The sequence below is a fragment of the Bufo gargarizans genome, chromosome 8, assembly GCF_014858855.1.
Source record: "Bufo gargarizans isolate SCDJY-AF-19 chromosome 8, ASM1485885v1, whole genome shotgun sequence".
Taxonomy (NCBI): domain Eukaryota; kingdom Metazoa; phylum Chordata; class Amphibia; order Anura; family Bufonidae; genus Bufo; species Bufo gargarizans.
Window position 1 is genome coordinate 135,970,078 of NC_058087.1, and position 19,450 is coordinate 135,989,527.

At 47.3% G+C, this 19,450-nt stretch overlaps 1 protein-coding gene across 1 annotated transcript in view; it reads right to left on the reverse strand.

Moving 5' to 3' along the window:
* The window catches only part of DNAH3 (dynein axonemal heavy chain 3), a 373,397-nt gene that overhangs the window by 193,780 nt on the left and 160,167 nt on the right, over nt 1–19,450 (reverse strand). Inside the window, exons 23-27 of the mRNA XM_044304498.1 lie at nt 18,823–18,976; nt 16,076–16,220; nt 12,766–12,977; nt 11,239–11,330; nt 2,080–2,194 (exon numbers count right to left, since the gene is read on the reverse strand). Of these exons, the coding sequence (XP_044160433.1) occupies nt 2,080–2,194; nt 11,239–11,330; nt 12,766–12,977; nt 16,076–16,220; nt 18,823–18,976 (718 nt within the window). The remainder of the gene's footprint in view (nt 1–2,079; nt 2,195–11,238; nt 11,331–12,765; nt 12,978–16,075; nt 16,221–18,822; nt 18,977–19,450) is intronic.

Below are 19,450 nucleotides of genomic sequence, written 5' to 3' on the forward strand. Positions count from 1 at the left end.
CCCTGACGCCCTACACTGGTTCTCCAGGTGAGTATGCTGCAAACTCTAAAATGGGTGATCTCACTGGAATGGTCATTTCATTAAGTGACCCTGGTAATCCCTAAAGGAGTAATGTATTTACCCATCCAAGGGATACGGGTAAGGTATCCTGGTTAGAAGTCCATGCAGACAAAGGTTCCAACACGTTGCAACCACACTGTGGCGTGCGGTCTAGACAGAGGACTACGGTTAGTTGATAGCGGTTATGGTGTGCCGCTACAGACAGTTAGAAAGACTTCCTAGACATGTATACTGCTTTAAAGGCTGTGTGCACCTCTGTCAACTCCCCAAATGACGGAAAAGGGAGAAAATCCACAGGCAGCTAGAAGAGCATCTCAGCTCTGTACAGAAAAAAGGATTCCATATCTGTAATAAAGACTTGATGCTAGCAGCCACCGTAATGCGTCCCTCGTGGATTTATAAATGCACACCTGTTTCGAGGAGCGCTTAAGTGCAGAAGACACCAGGTCGGGAGATACCGATGATGTATTGCTTGATGCCGGAAGGGAGTAGGATTTTTGTCTGACATGGACAGTCACTCCCCCTCCTGGGAATCCCTCAGTCTGATGTTATGGATGACGTCAGCAAGAAGGGTAGGGAGCCTGTGCACATTGATGCGCCCAGGTCCGTCCCCTGGGCTGACTGACAGGTCAGATGATATGGAAGTAAGAAGATGTATATTAATGCTGTCATCTTAGTATTAGGATGGAATTTTTGTTCCAAACCATCGTATCTCAATGACAGAGTTAGGCCCGGATACAATAGATGGTAAAGAATACAGACAAATATCCGAGAGGTACCGTCAATAGTCTAATGACTTAATAATTCAAAAAGAACATACGGACTGTAAAATTATAAAAAAACAGCCATAATGTAACTGTTCGTTTAGACCGCTCGGGCCGGTGGTTTTAAGATGGGAAATCCACCAAGCCTCTCTTTGCAGATTTAGTTTAGTCCTAGTCTCCACGTCTAATATAAAGTTGTACCAATTTAAATCCCATTAATTTGAGACCTTGTTGATTTCCTCGATGAGCATTGTTAATGTGTAGGGCTCGGTTGGGTATCTTTGTGATTTTTTATGTCATTGAGGTGTTCCCCTATTCTCCTACGAAATTCGCAAGCTGTTTTCCCTGTATATTTAATGCCACAGGAACAAGTACATATGTAGCTGTATATGTAGCTGTATTTACCGGTACCACTCCACCTGGTAAATTTGCGTCTCTGTTCGAATTAAATCACAGGCTATGCATTTTTTGCATTTTGTACTTTTTAATGGCACTATTTACTATTGCATACAATGTAGTGGGAAGCTGGAAAAACATTTCAAATGGGGCGGAATTGGAAACAAAAAATGCAATTCCAACACAGTTTTATGGGTTTTGTTTTTACCATGTTTACTATGTGGTAAAACTGACCTGAAAGGGCTCATTCAGACGGTCATAAGTGTTTTGTGGATCCGCAAAACACAGATAGCGGACGTATGTGTTCCGCATTTTGCGGCTGCACACGACCAGCTCTATGCTAGAAATGTCTGCAATTGTGGACAAGAATCGGCAAGAGTAGGACATGCTCTATCTTTCTTGCGGGGCCTCGAAACAGAACGGTGTGCTGTCCGCATCTTTTGCGGCCCTATTGAAATGGATGGGTCCGCACCCATTCCGCAAAATTGCGGAACGGATGCAGACCCATTCATACGGTCGTCTGAATGAGCCCTTACTTTCATTCTCGGAGTCAGGACAATTACAACGATATCACTTTAATAGTTTTTCTTTAAAAAAAACATTGGAAAAAATGTATTTTTTCTTCTTATCGCTATATTCTGACCCCCATAACTTTTTATGTCTATCTGTGTGAGGGCTCATTTTTTGCAGCACGATCTGTAGTTTTTTTATTGATACCATTGTGTAGTGTGTATGACTTTTTGATCACTTGCTGAGAGCATCAGGTACTTATGTACCTGGCCAATGGCGGCAGGTGCCCTCCTGGGCTCAGGCCTCTGAAATCTATGGCTGCTCATGTATTTTAAATATTGTAACTTACTGTATCCCGATACTGGACAAAGTTGAAGCTTATTGTGGACCACTCTGATTTCATCTTCTCCATGGCTTTCTCCAAAGAATACTCTTTGCTTGCTGAAGCTCCAATCTGCTCCAGCCTACGATGCACAAATTGTACCAGTGCTATTCATCAAATACTGTACTGAAAGGATTTTTAACTTGATAAATGACATACAGGATCAGTAGATGTGAAAGAAATGAGGAGCAAACCCTGGTTAGCATACGTAACACAACCTCTGCATAGAAAAATTTGAATATAACATTTCTAGTTATCATAGTGAAAAAATTATACCTAACTTCTGGCATGTGCAAAAGTGGGTACCTCTCCAGTCGATTGCAGTTCGATGCTTGCTTGCTTGTTTTTTTGTAAGGGCATTACATATTAGATGCCCCAAGTAAAAGGGGCGTTGCCTGTTGATTAAATTGGGGTGTCCTGAATCGATAACTTATCTTTCCACATTATGGGTGATTGGTGAGGGTCCAACAGCTGGGACTCTCATCCATCACAAGAATGGGGTTCCTGTGTTCCAGTTTAAAGTGGTGTCTCGACTTGTACCATAGAGTTTAATTGGAGTGGCAGTGCATGTGCTCAATCACTGCAGCATTCCAACATGGGACACAGGACCTCGATCCTTTAGAATGATGGAGGTCCATCCAAAGAGACCGGACTGCAATGTGGATAGGTAATAAGTTGTCATTGTGGGACAACTATTTTAGCCAGGACAGACCCCTTTAATTTAGGGCATCTAATATCTAATGCCCTAAGAAAGCCAAGCAATATATAAGGCAGGCATGGCCAACCTGCGGTTCTCCAGCTGTTGTAAAACTACAACTCCCACCATGCCCTGCTGCAGGCTGAAAGCTGTAGGCAATCTAAGCATGCTGGGAGTTGTAGTTTTGCAACAGCTGGACAGCCTCAGGTTGGCCATGCCTGATATAAGGTCATAAATTGTTATTCTGGGAAAACCCCTTTAACTTTTTAACTAAACAACCTGTCTCATCTTAGACAACGGGGGTAGATCGATATCTCCAGAACGGGATCCCAGAAGTGAGCAGAGCAGCCGCACAGGTGCCCTCTAATCATTTCTATGAGACTGCTGAAAATAGGCGAGTATCTCCGGCAGTCACATAGAAGCGAATGGAGCGGTGAACGTGCCTGCTCGGCGTGCTCTTTATTAATTTCTATGGGACTTCTGGAGATAGTTCCCTTTTGGGGGCCCTTTCTGGAGATAAGTTCAGGTCTAAGAGGTGGGACCTGCACTAATCTGACTTTGATGGCATATCCTAGTTAAAGAAGCTGCTGATTTGAAACTCCATCTTCAAAGCACCCTAAAAGGAAATTAAAAGTTAAGTGGTCACTGAGTTTTCATAAAACTTTTGACATGTCACAGCAAAGTATAAAAGTTTTTGATTGGTGGGGGTCTGGGTGCTGAGACCCACCACCGACTGTCAGAACGAGGAGAGAGAAGCACCCACACAGAGGTCTCTCTTTTCGATGCAGAAGAGGAAGTGAGGCGGACTCAACAGAAAGTCTATGGGCTTCTGCCCTCTCTTGCAGCGAGGAAAGAGGGCATGCTATGTGAGCACGTCTGGCATTTGGCGAGTCCCAGCATTCCTTACTAGCTCAGTAGCTGCACATAGCTTGGTCTGGTGATCTGCGTGCTAAAAAAGTGCACTATTAACGGCAGGCACTGTTCGGTTATTTGATGGAAAACAAGCTGTCCCAAAGATTATACAGGCTGTTAGGGAAGTGTCGCATGACATGCTTGTTGACTTTTTCCAACAACCAGCAGTATCATGAAGCCAGCTCGCCTTTAAAGAGGACCTTTCACTAGTATACAAAGTAAAAACTAACTCTATCTGTGGGCAGAGCGGCGCCCAGGGGTCCCCCTGCACTTACTAGTATGCCTGGGCGCCGCTCCGTTCGCCCGGTATAGGCTCCGGTGTCTTAGCTCCGTCTGTTGTACTGGACTGATTTTTTGTAGGAGGCGTGTCCCTTGCTGCAGCACTGGCCAATCGCAGCGCACAGCTCATAGCCAGGCTATGAGCTGTGCGCTGCGATTGGCCAGTCCTGCAGCAAGGGACACGCCTCCTACAAAAAATCAGTCCAGTACAAAAGAAGGAGCTGCAGACACCGGAGCCTATACCGGGCGAACGGAGCGGCGCCCAGGCATACTAGTAAGTGCAGGGGGACCCCTGGGCGCCGCTCTGCCCACAGATAGAGTTAGTTTTTACTTTGTATACTAGTGAAAGGCCCTCTTTAAGGACTCTTTCACACGGGCGTCATGTTTTTGGCCCGGATAAGATGCGGGTGCGTCACGGGAAAAACGAGATTTTTGTATAACTTACCAGTAAAATCTCTTTCTCGCTCTTTCCTTGGGGGACACAGAAGACCTTGGGTATAGCTCATCTCCATAGGAGGCGTGACACTAAGTGAAAACTGTTAAGCCCCTCCTCCACAGCTATACCCTCAGCCTGGAGAGAGAGACTGCCAGTTGCGTGTCCAAGCAGTGAGAAAAGGCAAAGTCCAACAAGGAACCAACAAGCCAACTACCCAACGGGTAACAAAAACTCGGAAACTGTACAGAGAAAAACAATGAATGGGTGGGTGCTGTGTCCCCCAAGGAAAGAGCGAGAAAGAGATTTTACTGGTAAGTTATACAAAAATCTCGTTTTCTCGCCCAGTTTCCTTGGGGGACACAGAAGACCTTGGGACGTTCAAAAGCAGTCCAAAAGGGGGAGGGACCACAGCACCAAGGTGAAGCACCCGAAAGGCATCAATGAACCGCCGCCCGCAAACCCAGGCGGGGCAGGCAGCATCTGCCAAAGTCAGAGTATGCACCCTGTAGAACTTGTCAAGGCGTGCAAGGTAGACCTGTGGCCGCCTTGCCCAAATGCATGGCCGAAGCCCAATGCCTCCGGCCCAGGAGGCACCGACCGCCCTGGTGAAATGAACGGTGACACCAAGACAGAATCCTGCCCTAGGTGCGGAAACCTCAGCAATAGCCAATCTGAGCAAGCGGAGGACAACCACCCTGGAGTCCGTCAACCCTATGCACAGACCTCCTGGAAACCCAAGAGGCCGAACATCTACAAGAGTCGGAGATCTCCAAGTAAAAAAACGGCAAGGCCCAAACAACGTCCAAATAGGTGAGGTGTTGAAGCGAAAGGCAAACACCACCTTCAGAAGGAAGGAAGGAAGGAAGGAAGGAAGGAACGAAGAAAAACGGGATGTAGAACAGCCCTGTCCTGGAAAAGACAGAAGGCTCGTAACAAAAAAAGGGCCATTCCGGCACCCGTCAGAGACACGACTGATACAGAACACAACCGTACCGGACAGAAGGGGTAGAGAGAACCTCTGTAACGGCCCCAAGGACAAGATTGGAGCGCCGAGAGCTCAGTATATAGTCCCAGGGCGGTACCGAAGGACAGTACAGAGGAACCAAAGAGCCACTCCGAGGAAGAAGGTCTTGGCAGGCCCAGAGGGCCGGGAACGCTGGAAGAGGAAGAACAGCGCCGACACTAGACACCCCAAGTAAACGACAGAACCATGGGGAGAGAAATTCAGAGTGGGGAATGCACAGCTTCCCACAGAACCCCATACAAAAAAACCCTAAGCCTTACGACAGATCCTGGACGAAACACAGCCAGGAGTGGACAGTAGCGAACCCGCTGGAGTCGCCTGGCAAGCGGGCGAAAACCCAATGTGATCAGGCGCAGACCAGTAACACGGGCAGAAGGGTCGACAAACCTAGCCCTGTCGGCCCTCGAACAACGTTGTCCCGTATCCACCCGAGTGGGGGAGCAGAGGACAGATGGAAAGAACCCAAAGGATCCGCCAGAGACCAGGAGAAGACAGGCAAAAGTCCATGCTGATGTAACCACGTTGTACAGCCCCGGTGTGGGAGATCAAAGGACAATCTGGATCGAAAAAGGTAGTCCCCCCAAGTTATCAAGAAGGCAAGTCTACAGCAGGACCATGCAATCTGCACTCAGCGGAAGGATAGCACGCGGTAGACTCGGTAAATAGGCACACAACTAATACAGCCAGTGTGAACCAGGGAGACAGCACGAGGCCAAAAGGAACACCGGAACCATCCACATGAACAACCATGCTCTCCCCAGTGGGGAGGACAGTGAAAGAACAGCCTCTGAAGTCCGGCGGGAAGCCACATCGGAGTGATCCGTACCGAGCGGGAGCCAAACAAAGCCGGCGAGATAAGGCAGTGGAGACAGAGGCCGGCATAACACCCTCCAACCGAAAGGAGGAGGGGTGGGCAACAGGGAAGCCACAGGCCAGCTGAAAAGCAGAACCCGCTACACTGAGAGACGCCCGGTCCACCGCCTCGCAGAAGGCGAATACCTTGGCGAACCCAAGGCGGAGGTCCTCCGGACCTGGGTAATCGAGCACCCAAGAGAAGTTGGGTGACCTTCCAGAGAATAGCAGCCCGAACCTGGCAGCAGATCAGACAGAAGCGCAGAGGCGCCAAGAGGAAGGACTCATACCACACTGCATCCGAAGAGGAGGAAATTGCAGCAGGCAAGGGAATCGCAGTCCTGCACGAGCCAACGAAGAATTCGAGAGGCGCTGCAGACAACAGCACTCTCGAGCATGTGACCACTAGCGCAGGGGAACAATGCCGCGGGAGGACGAATGGGTACGTATCTAGGGACCACGAAAGGAATGAGTACCACCCAGCTAGGTGCAGTAGCGAACAAGTAGAGCCCGTCTACTTATAAAAAAGGTATGTACCTTGAATACATTGGGCATTCATCTGCTGTTTGTTGGACACCACCTCAGGCCCACACAGTTGGACCGAATGAGCTCTTTAGAGAATAGTGCAAGGCTTGCTGGAAGCACCATATCCCAAGAGAAAAAAGTACATCTCAGGATAAAGGGGGGCATACGGACGAGTAGCCCCGTAAGCAGTGAGAAGGCCAACCCACCAATGGGAGGAGAAGGCATACACGGCCCAAACAACGGATAGAGCGCACAAGAAAGTCCGCCCACTGCAAAAAATAGTCACTCAGCGAAGAATCAGCCAGAGTCCAACCGTAACAATGGAAGTGCAAAGTGCAACCCGAAAGGTAGTCATGCACAAGACTAGTACGGCATGCGATGGAACGCAAACAGTCCGCCCAGAAAAGGGGGAAAATGTACCTGGCAACCACTGCAGAGGCCTGCCCAAAAAAAGGGGGGGGATGCCAAGGCCAGTACCTACTCCGGAAAGGTAGGACATACCATACTCCGCCCAGAAGGGGGCCATGCCCATGGCCGCACATATCCAGCAGAACGCAGGAAGGTCCACTTTAGTGAAAGGGGGCATGCACAGGTTATTCTATCATTAAGTGATTGTGCAAAAATCCACCCAACACCGAATGTCGTGAGAGTGCACCACTCCGCCAATGAAGGGGGACGTGTACCAGTCCAGCACAGCATAAACAAGGACAGCCGTGGATCGTGTGAGCGTGCAAAATGCCGCCCATGGAATAATGGGGGGTTAAGCACAAGACCAGCACCGTATCCAATGGAAGTGCCAGCATTCCACCCAAGTTAGAGGGCATGCTCATGACCGGCAACGCATCCAGTGAGTGCAGTAATCCGCCCAGAAAAGGGGGTCATGCACATGGCCAGCCACGCATCCAGTGAGAGCGCCGCCACGGATGAGAGTGCACGTATGTCGCCTGAGGAAAGGAGACATGTCCATGGCCGGCAGCGAATCCAGTGAGAGTGCGGCACACCGCCCACGGAAGGGGGGGGGGGGGGGGGTGGTGGTCATGCAGATGGCCTGCAACGGATCCAGTGAGAGTGCAGTGTACCTATGAAAGGGGTTCACGCACACGGCCGGCACCGTATCCGGTGAAAGTGCAGTATTCCGCCTATGGAAGGTTTCATGCACATGGCCGGCAGCGAATCCAGTGTTCCGCCTATGGAAGGGGAACGTGCACATGGCCGGCACCGTAACCGGGGAAAGTGCAGTATACCTCCTTATCCGGGGAGAGTGCAGTAGACCTCTCATGGAAGGGGTTCATGCACATGGCCAGCACCGTATCCGGTAAGAGTGCAATATTCCACTTATGGAAGGGTTCATGCACAAAGCCGGCAGCGAATCCAGTGAGTGCAGCGTCCCGCCTGTGGAAGGGGGTCGTGCATATGGCCAACACAGCATCCGGCGAGAGTGCAGCAGTCCGCCTAGAAAAGGGGGATCATGCACGAGGCCAGGCCGCAGCCAGGGAGAGTGCAGTATTCCGCCTAGGAAGGAGGGTCATGCACCTGCAGCCACCAGAACTGGAGTGGGTGACGAAGTCTGGTCAGAAAAAAATCTGCATGCACTTGGCCAGCGCCGAATCCCGGGCGAGGGCAAGAAAAAAAACGCCTGGGAGGCGCCGCGGCCGGGGAACACGACACACCGCCTAGAGAGGGGGGCATGCATACAGACAGCAGTACTGAACGATGAGGCTGCCGCGTCCTGCGCAGCCCACAAGTCCAGTTATTTAAAACAAATTAATAGTATTTTTTTTTTTTTTTTTTTTTTTTTTTTATTATTTTTATTATCATTATTATTTATTTATTAATATTACAGCCTCCCTGAGGCAGAAAGATGGCCACCATACAGGGGCACAGGTCGTACAGGCCCTCAGGAGCCGGCCAATACCCAAAGGGTTAACCGGCATCTGGCCTGGGGGCGGCGCAGCGAACCCCTGGGGGTGGGGGAACCTCCAGGCGGGAAGAATCCGCGCCTGGAGAGTTCCCGCCCCCCCCCCCAGAGGCTAGAATGTTGCGGCCTAGTAGGCCGTGAAGCCGGGGCCTAAATTTTAGCGTCGCCCGGCTGACCGGGGCCGCAAGTATTTAAAGTATCGGCCGGGCCTAAGCCGGCCGCGGGAGCCCCCGTACCGGTCGCGGGTGCCCAACCCGAGCGCCGGAAGTGCGCAGCAGGCCGCTGAACAAACTATGCAGCGCCCCGGCCGGCCGGAATGCACCGACGGCCGGCCGGGACCTGTTGGAACACAGCGCTATCCAATGCCGGCTGCGGGAGCCCACCCGGCAGCCGGGAGAATCAGGGACCCGAGAGGAGCGTGAGGTGCGGCCCAGTAGGCCGCGATGTCTGGGCCCAAAGTTGCGGCGTCCGGCCAACCGGACGGATGGTCGGCCGGCCTAGTTATAGCATAGTGCGCACATGCAATGCAGACCGCGGGTGCCCACCCCGCGGCCCGGAAAAGTCAGGGGCCCGAGGAAAGAGCACCGGATGGTGCGGGCCAGCAGGCCACGAAGCCTGGACTAAATTTTGGCTGCGCCCAGGATTACCCATGCCGTCAGGAGCGGCAGCAGGTCCTGAGCAGCGCACCGGTAAGCGCCCCCTCTTCGGTATGATCTATGGCGGGAAAGAGAGGGAGCAGATTGCCGCCTTGTGGCACCCCAGGGACCACCCTAGGTCCAGCAGGGCCACCCTATAGCCACTCTTGCTATAAGAGACAAACATTTTAAATCTGTCTTTGGTAAAGCAATGGGTAATGCCTAAACCTTGCACCTCTCCGCTCTCGGATAGGCTACCAGTATGGGGGTCAGTCACGCAGGAGACCGGGGAGGGAGGGGACGTAGGGCTGGAGAAGCCACTCTCTCACCACAGATGTCTTCACCCTCGGTCCGTTCCAGCAGGGTCGCCCCTTCAGCTACTGGCACCGTAGTGGCAGGACGCTGGAAGAGGGGCTTGGCGTGCGGGCGACCCTTGCGCTGGCGGGATGCAGGGGAGCTGGGCTGCCCTGGTCCACCTTGCCTTCTGTGGGGGAGGCAGCAGTGCGGGTGACCGGCACTGGCGCAGCTCAACCCCGGGAGAAACAGAGAGGTCTAGTGCGTCTCTGTTGTCCCGTATTCTGGAACAAAAAGAAAAGAAAAAGTAAAAATCAAAAATTTTAAAAACAACAAAGGAGAAAACAGCCCTGCAGTAGCAGGGAGTGTCTTGCCTCCTTGGACACTAAGCAAAAAACTGGCAGTCTCTCTCTCCAGGCTGAGGGTATAGCTGTGGAGGAGGGGCTTAACAGTTTTCACTTAGTGTCACGCCTCCTATGGAGATGAGCTATACCCAAGGTCTTCTGTGTCCCCCAAGGAAACTGGGCGAGAAATGCGCGTTTTTTCTGCGTGAGTGCAAAACATTGTAATGCGTTTTGCACGTGCGTGAGAAAAATCTGCATGTTTTGTACCCAAACCCGAACACGGACTTCTTCACAGTAGTTCGGGCTTGGGATCGGTGTTGTGTAGATTTTATTATTTTCCTTTATAACATGGTTATAAGGGAAAATAATAGCATTCTGAATACAGAATACATAGTAAAATAGGGCTGGAGGGGTAAAAAAAAAAAAAATGTAAATTTAACTCACCTAATCCAATTGCTCGCGCAGCCTGGCTTCTCTTCTGTCTTCATCTTTGCTGTGCACAGGAATAGGACCTTTGATGACGTCACTGCCCTCGTCACATGATCCATCACCATGGTGATGGATCATGTGACGGACCATGTGATGAGCACAGGGACGTCGCCACAGGTCCTTTTCCTGTGCACAGCAAAGATGAAGACAGAAGAGAAGCCGGGCTGCGCGAGCAAGTGGATTAAGGTAAGTTAAATTATTATTTATTTATTTTTTAACCCCTCCAGCGCTATTGTACTAAGCATTCTGTATTTAGAATGCTATTATTTTGCCTTATAACCATGTTATAAGGGAAAATAATAATGATCGGGTCCCCATCCTGATCGTCTCCTAGCAACCGTGCTTGAAAATTTTTCACGCAGCCCCATTCACTTCTGCATGACAGGAATTTGCTGTGTTGCGTGAAAAACGCACAAAATAGAGCATGCTGCGATTTTCATGCAATGCACAAGTGATGCGTGAAAATCACCGCTCATGTGCACAGCCCCATAGAAATGAATGGGTCCGGATTCAGTGCGGGTGCAATGCGTTCACCTCACGCATTGTACCCGCGCGGAAATCTCGCCCGTGTGAAAGGGGCCTACTAGAGGCTGCAATTATGGGGAGGTATTTTCAAGGTCACTCAACCTTTGGTAGAAAAAAATGACTTATGACATTGTATATACACAAGCACAAAGAGCTACTCAGCGCTTCACCACTTCAAAGTGATGGGATTTCTTACTTTTCTATGTACTTGGACAGTCCATATTCCAGCATGTTAATGAGAGACGTGTTAGGCTCTGGAGTGATATCAAATCCTACTATTTCACTGATCTGAAAGGACAAAAAAAAAAAAAAAAAAAGATATGTATAATAAAATACGTACGTGTACTACTGATGCTGTCATTATTTCAGAACCTGCAAAGCAACCTAAAACGCAAGCTAAAATTATTCCAATATAATAAACACATTTTGGGGGTCATTTACTAACTAGAAATAGGCCTATATTAGGCATTGTTAAAAGGTCCTTTGCGCCGCAATCTGCGACTTTCCCTCCCCGCTCCTGCCGGGTCTAAAATAAGTGGGCGTGGTGTGGGCAGGGAAGGGGACGGACCAGCAGGCCTCTCTCATTTACCATTTTCTACGCCTGATTTACAAGTAGAGAATTGTCTAAGGGTCCATTCACACATCCGCGTGTGTTTTGCAGATCCACGGATCTGCAAAACACGGACACCGGCAACGTGCATTACGCATTTTGCGGAATGCACATCGCCGGCACTTAATAGAAAATGCCTAATCTTGTCAGCAATTGCGGACAATAGGACATGTTCTATTTTTTTTTTTCGGGAACGGAATTGCGGACCCAGAAGTGCGGATCCGCAATTCCGGATCCGGGCAGCACATCGTGCAGCCCTATAAAAAATGAATGGGTCCGCAATTCCCTTCCACAAAATGCGGAACAGAATTGTGGACGTGTGAATGGACCCTAAATGTAAGCCCGAAAGGAAGCTATCTTACATTTAGAACCAGTGGTGGATCCACCGAAGTTATGTAATGGCGGGCGCCTCTATATAACTCCAGCAGATCCACTGCCAGATATAGGGGATATTAAGACCGGCGTTTAAAACGCCTGTCTTAATAAATGACCCCCTTTGTTTCTAATTAATCACCTCTACTTTTGAATTTCAGATTATCAAGCAGTAGTGCATCAAAATCAGAGGCAAACTATTGGGATTTTGCTATCCATTTCAGGCTGCTAACGCTAAGGGCAGACTATGGTAGCAAGGATTCATGTACAGGTCAGGGCTCATGCACACGACCATATGTATTTTGCGGTCCTCAAAAAACAGATCCGCAAAAAAATACAGATGGCGTCACGTGTGCACTCCGTATTTTGCGGAACGGAAAAGCTGGCCATTCATAGAACATCACTATCCTTGTCCGTAATGCGGACAATATTAGGACATTTTCAATTTTTTTGCAGAACGGAAATACGGACATACGGAAACGGAATGCACACGGAGTAACTTCCGTTTTTTCTTGCGGACCCATTGAAGTGAATTATTCCGCATACGGTCCACAAAAAAAAAAAAACAGAACAGACATATTTCTGTTCTTCTGACAAATTAGAAGAACGGAAAACAAATGGTGATGTGAATCTGGCCTAACATGATGCTTCCACCCCGTATAGTGCTGGATCACGGAATTAAAGCTCCATTAATTATTAATGAGAAAACGAATCCCATATATAAAATGATGAATAAAACACCTGTTCCCAATGGCGCAGCTTCATCCCGGGGTTGCAGATGACGGATATGATGGGAAGGTGCACTTTGAACTTCTCAATTTTAAACTTCACATTCTCGGCGACTCGCTTAGGTCCAGGCATGTCTGTAAAAGTCTTGGCCAGCTTGTAGACAGTTCTCCACATGTTCCCCACTTCCTCCGTGATCTCTTCTGCATTTAAGTCCTGGAAAGCCCCTGCATTATAGGAGAAAACCGGGGTTACAAAGTTACTACGCAGAAAACCGTTTGAGGCTTTTCTTTGTTATCCACTTCTTCTACCACAACCCTTTTCAGAAAATGTGTCACTTTTTCGGAAAGTAGATGTATTTTTTTTAAATAAATTAAATCTAGATTTTTAAAGGGATTGCTATATTTTCTAACGTTACTTGCTTCTCACTTGCAATTTATCAACATTAGTGCAAACAAAAAGCGGTGCAGTTGCCCTTAAAGGGTTATGCCATGATTCATGTAAAACATGACAATCAGATATCATATAGTTGGGCTATGTGGGGTGTGTCCTTTCTGCTGGCGATCTCTCCCAATCACAGCTCAGGAGGCAGTTGAAAGATGAAACTGAGCATGTGCGGCCAACTTAGTGAGTCAGACAAAGAAACAACATGCTTTAGGGTCCATTCACACGTCCGCATCCTTTCCACAATTTTGCAGAATGGGTGCGGACCAATTCATTTTTAATGGGGCCGGAAAAGAGGCGGGCATCACACAGCAATTGCGGACAAGATTAGGCATTTTCTATTAAGTGCCGGCTATGTGCGGTCCGCAAAATGCGGAAACGCACATAGCCGATGTTCGTGTTTTGCGGATCCGCAAAACACACACGGACGTGTGTATGGACCCTTACAGGGAGAGAGCTGCAGCCAAAAGGACATGTCCTCTGAGCTGCCAGGCTGAAGATAATCTAGCAGAACAATTGGAGCAGTGAATGTGGAGATCTCTGGATCCATGGGAGCTACGGGGCTGGTTCTAGCTTCATTAGAAAAGTATTGTCATGTACTATATGATGTCTGATTTTCATTTTTTAAATCAATCAGGGCATAACCCCTTTAAAGTTCTGCATACGCTATGTTTGCACTGCTCTCCCCGGGCCCTAACTAGTGCTGTCAGCAGTTTAGCATGGTCAAAACTGCTGGCAGACTCCCTTTAATTTCAGCCAAACCCAGTGATCTTGGCCAACCATATAATGTGTATGGGAGTAGTACAGCATGGTCAAAACTGCTGACAGGCTCCCTTTAACTCTGGAGTGAGACACCCATTTACAGAGTTAACACGTTAATGGCATCTATTGATTATGAAACAGAGCTTTGTAAGTGCTCCAGGAAAATGAAGTATGGTAAGTGCTTTTTGAATAATATAGAGCTATATTGGACAGAATTACACAGGTCCTGCCGCTATGTCATCAAAAGTGATTGCATATTTCATTTGGTACTTTAACAAATCAATAAATGTATTATTCACTTTTGCTCCCTTTCAATACAAACCGAGAAGATTTAGAGAAGCGATGTGCCATCACTAATCTTTTCTGCCAGCACAGAGAACACGGACGCTGCCAAACCGAATGAAAACACGCCGGCCATAAAAATGATCCATGTGTCAATTTCATTCAATGAATTCATGCAGTAAAGTAATTATAAGGCAAATGTTTCATTACAGTATGAAGTAAATAGTTACGGTATATGGATTGTAATACCTCTGGGCTCCAAATCCGCGGCACTTACAAAAAAGCCACATTGATACACAAATTGTCCAACAATTGCATCTATTTTACAGATATTACCTGGTTTTAAATGGACTTCTGTAACATTTAAACCTTATATTTAAAGAAGTTGTGCCACTTCAGAAAATTGCATTTATCATGTAGAGAAAGGTAATACAAGGCACTTACTAATGTATTGTGATTGTCCATATTGCCTCCTTTGCTGGCTGCATTCATTTTTCCATCACACTATACACTGATCATATCCAGGGGTTACGACCACCCTACAATCCAGCAGCAGTGGTCATGCTTTCACATTATAGGAAAACATATCGGCCTATGTGCGGTTCAGGCCACCAGAGAGGCAGCGTTTTTCCTATAGTGTGCAAGGACGACCACTGCTGCTGGATTGAAGGGTGGTCGTAACCCCTGGAAACGAGCGGTGAATAATGCGATGGAAAAATGAATCCAGCCAGCAAAGGAGGCAATATGGACAATCACATTACATTAGTAGGCGCCTTGTATGCCATTTGCTGAAGTGAGACAACCCCTTTAAGCTAGAAGAGCAGAAGAAAAGGACTAATGACCATGGGAGAGAACAGACAACAGCAGTTTACACGCTTACACTGCCTGGCCCTGTAAATCAGTGCAGAGGGTGCGGCAGTTCCAGAGAGAGCAGAGCCTCTAGGTGTAACGGCAACGCCCCCTTTGCTCCTAGAGTCTGATTTGCATATAATAAAACATCATTTTTCTCAGCAATGCGGGCACATAGGAACACGGGACCAACACAGATGCCTTCAGCTGCCAAGCGCACATGTAACAGGTCAGCCAGTGTCATAGGTACAAATCTGCTGACAGATGCCCTTTAAAAGGGTTTTTCCAGGATTACTATAGTCTTTATCAGATATGCTTATGTAGTTGCCCATCTCATGTACACCTTCTTCATGCTTTGACCCGTTTTCACCATGTAAACCAATCCCTCTGGTTTGTTTCCATCCTGAGGCAGCACTTCCTGTTGCTGTGTCCCACCAAACCCATGATGCACTTCTCCTTTCCCTGCCACAGCCCCAGCACCGCCCCTAACAACGCCCAGCTAGTTTATAGCTCCTCCCACCCAGCTCCTTACACAGACACTCCCCTATCACTGCCCCGCCCATGGACAGAACATCACACAAAGTAACAAAGAGCTGCATGGACCACAGTCCAGAACGGGAGATAGGAGCAATAAAGGTAAATAAAATACATTACAAAATTATAGCGACCTTCATAAATGAGTATTGTAAAGGATGTTGGTGCAAACTGGAAAACTCCTTTAAGACTCTCCAAGGTTACTGGTGCTGAAAAGCGTCCAGTGCAATGTGTTCAGTTACCTAATCCTTCTGCTTATTGCATGCGTCAATCCTACTGCTGTGAAAGTGTCATCCAAAGAGCAACAAACAAATGGTTCATGATGCCAGGAGACATCTCATTGTCCCGGATCGATCATATCTGCAGAGAACTATTAAGAATGCCATTTCAGTCCTGTATAAATTTATCATTCTCTAGGTCCCACAATGGAGCATTGAAGGAGCAACGGACTCACCATTTATCCACTCCTCGGATTTATTGTGGTAATGATAAGCGGTTGCCCAGAGCTGCTCGAACGGCACCTTGTTCATTATTGTCTCTTGCAACAAAGGAAATTGACTTTTCTCCCATTCAAGTAACTCTTCTTCTTTATTGATAGCCTATAAAAATTACCATCGCTACGTTACAGGGGCAGGCTTGACAATTCTTAACTAAAAGGCAGCGAATAAAACTTCTTGATTTCTTCTGAACTATATACACTCAGAATAGAGAAAAATATACATTCTTACCCGTGACACCAAAGTTTACATCTAGAATTTATCCGTATTTACGGTTCTGTGCAGTCAGAAAACTGGCGGCGATTTGCATTCATGGCGGTGTAATCTTTACGCCGGTGTAATCTGTGCAGTAGTCCCATAGAGGGAAAACAAACTGCCCTATTTGTCTGCATTATGGGAGCTCATGTAATCTCTTAAAGGGCACCTGTCAGCAGATTTGTACCTATGATACTGGCTGACCTGTTACATGTGCAGCTGAAGGCATCTGTGTTGGCCTCATGTTCATATGTGTCGGCATTACTGAGAAAAAGAAGGTTTTAATATATGCAAATGAGCCTCTAGGAGCAACGGGGGCGTTGTCATTACACCTAGAGGCTCTGCTCTCTCTGTAACTGCTCTGCCCTCTGCACTTTGCCAGGGCCAGGCAGTGTAAATGTCATCATACCTGGCCCTGACTTCTCGTAAAGTCAATCAAAGTGCACAGGGCACAACATGCAAATCACCGGTTTTATGAATGCACAATAACATACCGTATATACAGATCAACTATGTATCAACTATGGTGTCATGTATGCAGTTTCATATGTACAAATCTGCTGACATGTGCCCTTAGGATCCATTCACACATCCGCAAAATGGATCCGCATCAGTTCCGCAATCTTGCAGAACAGGTGCAGACCCATTCATTTTCAATGTGCTGTCCGCATTTGCAGATCCGCACTTCTGTTCTGCAAAAAAAAATAGAACATGTCCTATTCTTGTCCGCAATTGCGGACAAGAAAAGGCATTTTCTATCAGAGTGCCGGTGATGTGCGGTCCGCAAATTTCGGAACGCACATTGCCAGTGTCTGTGTTTTGCAGATCCGCAAAACACATACGGACGTCCGAGTGGACCCTTAAGATCGCTGAATATTTTAAAGAGCAGCTGTCAGCAGAATCAACTCTATAAAATCAGGCATACTGCCGGGTGAAGTTGTTCCTGCTGATAAAAATGATGCCGTCTTGTCAAAATCTGTTGTGGCCCTCCCCCCCAAATTTGTATTATTTATTCTTTATGTAAATAAAAGCTTTAGCGCATTGAGGGACGTGACCGGCACTGGGGAACTGAGGGGCTAGGCCTCACCCCTTGATGCACTGAAGCCGTCATTTGCATAAAGAAAATGTCTTATTTCTAGAGAATGCTACAACCGATTTTCACAAGATGAGGATCTTTTTAATCAGCAAGATCAACCGTACTAGGCAGTATGATCCTGGTGACAGGTGCTCTTTAAGAATAGGACTGGCCAGAATACGGCTAATCAATTGTAAGTCATATTGTTGGTACATATAATTTGACTATCCACATGACAGGCTATATTGGCAAAAAAAAATAGTGTAAAACCACAAAGTAGGTCTGACCAACTCATTTTGGCCTAAAAAAATCTTTTTTTTTTCAATTGGTCTTTTCAGCAGTTTTTGTCCTACAGGGTTAAGTTTCAGACTACTGCACTTCATGAGTCCCTTGATGTTGCTGTTCTGAAGAATATGGCTTAAAGAGGACCTGTCCCCCCTCCTGACATTTACATGTAATAGTTCTGGAGCATCTATTTATGACTCTATGCTGTGCCATTCCTGTATTATTCCTGCTAGAAGTGTACAAAAACATTTCCAGCAGCTTGCAGTAAAGGTACAGATGGGTGTTACCAGTTGGGGTTGTGTCCCTGCACAGTCAGACACCATCGGAACTGATTGGACAGTCAGACACACCCACTACTGGTAACACCCAGCAGTACCTTTACTGCAGACTGCTGCCAATGACACAACACAAAGTCGTAAGAATAGATGCTCTAGAATAGTTATTACATGGGGAATGCAAGCAGGTACTACTACAGGAGACGAGACAGGTGCTTATGAGCTGTCAGGAGTTCACGGATAAGGGCTATACATTCAGCCATCAGAACAGCAACATGATGTAAAATTGAACGTAAGATGAAAATTTTTAATAAAGACCAACTTTTTTTTGCCCAAGATGAGTAAAATGCAATCATTTAAAAATTGCCCCCGAAGGTGTACTTAGCCTTTCAGTACCTGTATCTTATCTTACAAGCAAGCGGGGAAAGATCAGTCAGCTGTTACTGTAAAGAATCTGGATGCATTCTCACACTTTGATGGAAAATGTCATGTTGTGGCATGGCAGCTCTATTGACTTTTATCCATATGCATGTGTCTAGCTCTGCCATACACAGAATATGGCAGCACTGTGGTCAGCCGTCGGTGTCTGGTATCAAACACCATTAACTTGAATAGGTACGGCCATACAACATGACCCTCCGATGCAATACTCAGCCCAAGAAGACAGTTAGAAGTCTACCGGTCTCTTGTTAGTGAAAGGGAAGGTAACAAAACAAAAACGGAAAGTGTGTTTCTTGTTCACAAAAAACAAAAAAGTTGCCTTATTGTTAATCTACTATATGACGGACGTAGCTTTAAAGCTGAGATGACCAACCTCAAACTCTGCAAGGGCTGCATTCAGGTTCCCGTCCAGCTCATTTAATTTTTCAACATTATTCTTCATCTCGTCCATGGTCATTGTCTCCTTTTTCTTAAACGCCTCAATTTCAGAATTGTAGCCATTGAGCAGTTTCTCAAAATTGGTGCGCCTACACAGAAAATACATAGAGAGTCACTTCAGTTCACAGTTTTACTATGTTTATGACGTGTTGCTTTGATACCAGTATAATGCACTTATGAAAATGTCACCTGATTCTTTGTGACGATGTCGCAACCATGTGTAAGGCAGGGAAAGTGGCGGGGCATCAGACTGAGAATGGACGTATTGCAAGAGAGAATCAGCCTAACCCCTGTGCGGACGTCGTGCATTATGTGGGTCTGTGTAGGGTAAACTCTATGAGCGGTAGACTGAGGCTATGGGGTAAAGACTGGACAATGGTAAGATGTTTTATACGGCAGCGAGCCGATGACAGCAGGTGTCTACGTCACTCCGCTGGGTAGTCGGCAGGCTAACCATGCTCTTGCAATTACTTAGCATTGCACAAGATTTTATGATAAAATTAATAAGTGTATAAGCTCAAATCTGTAAATTTTGGATCTAATGTGAGCAAGCAATGGAGTAT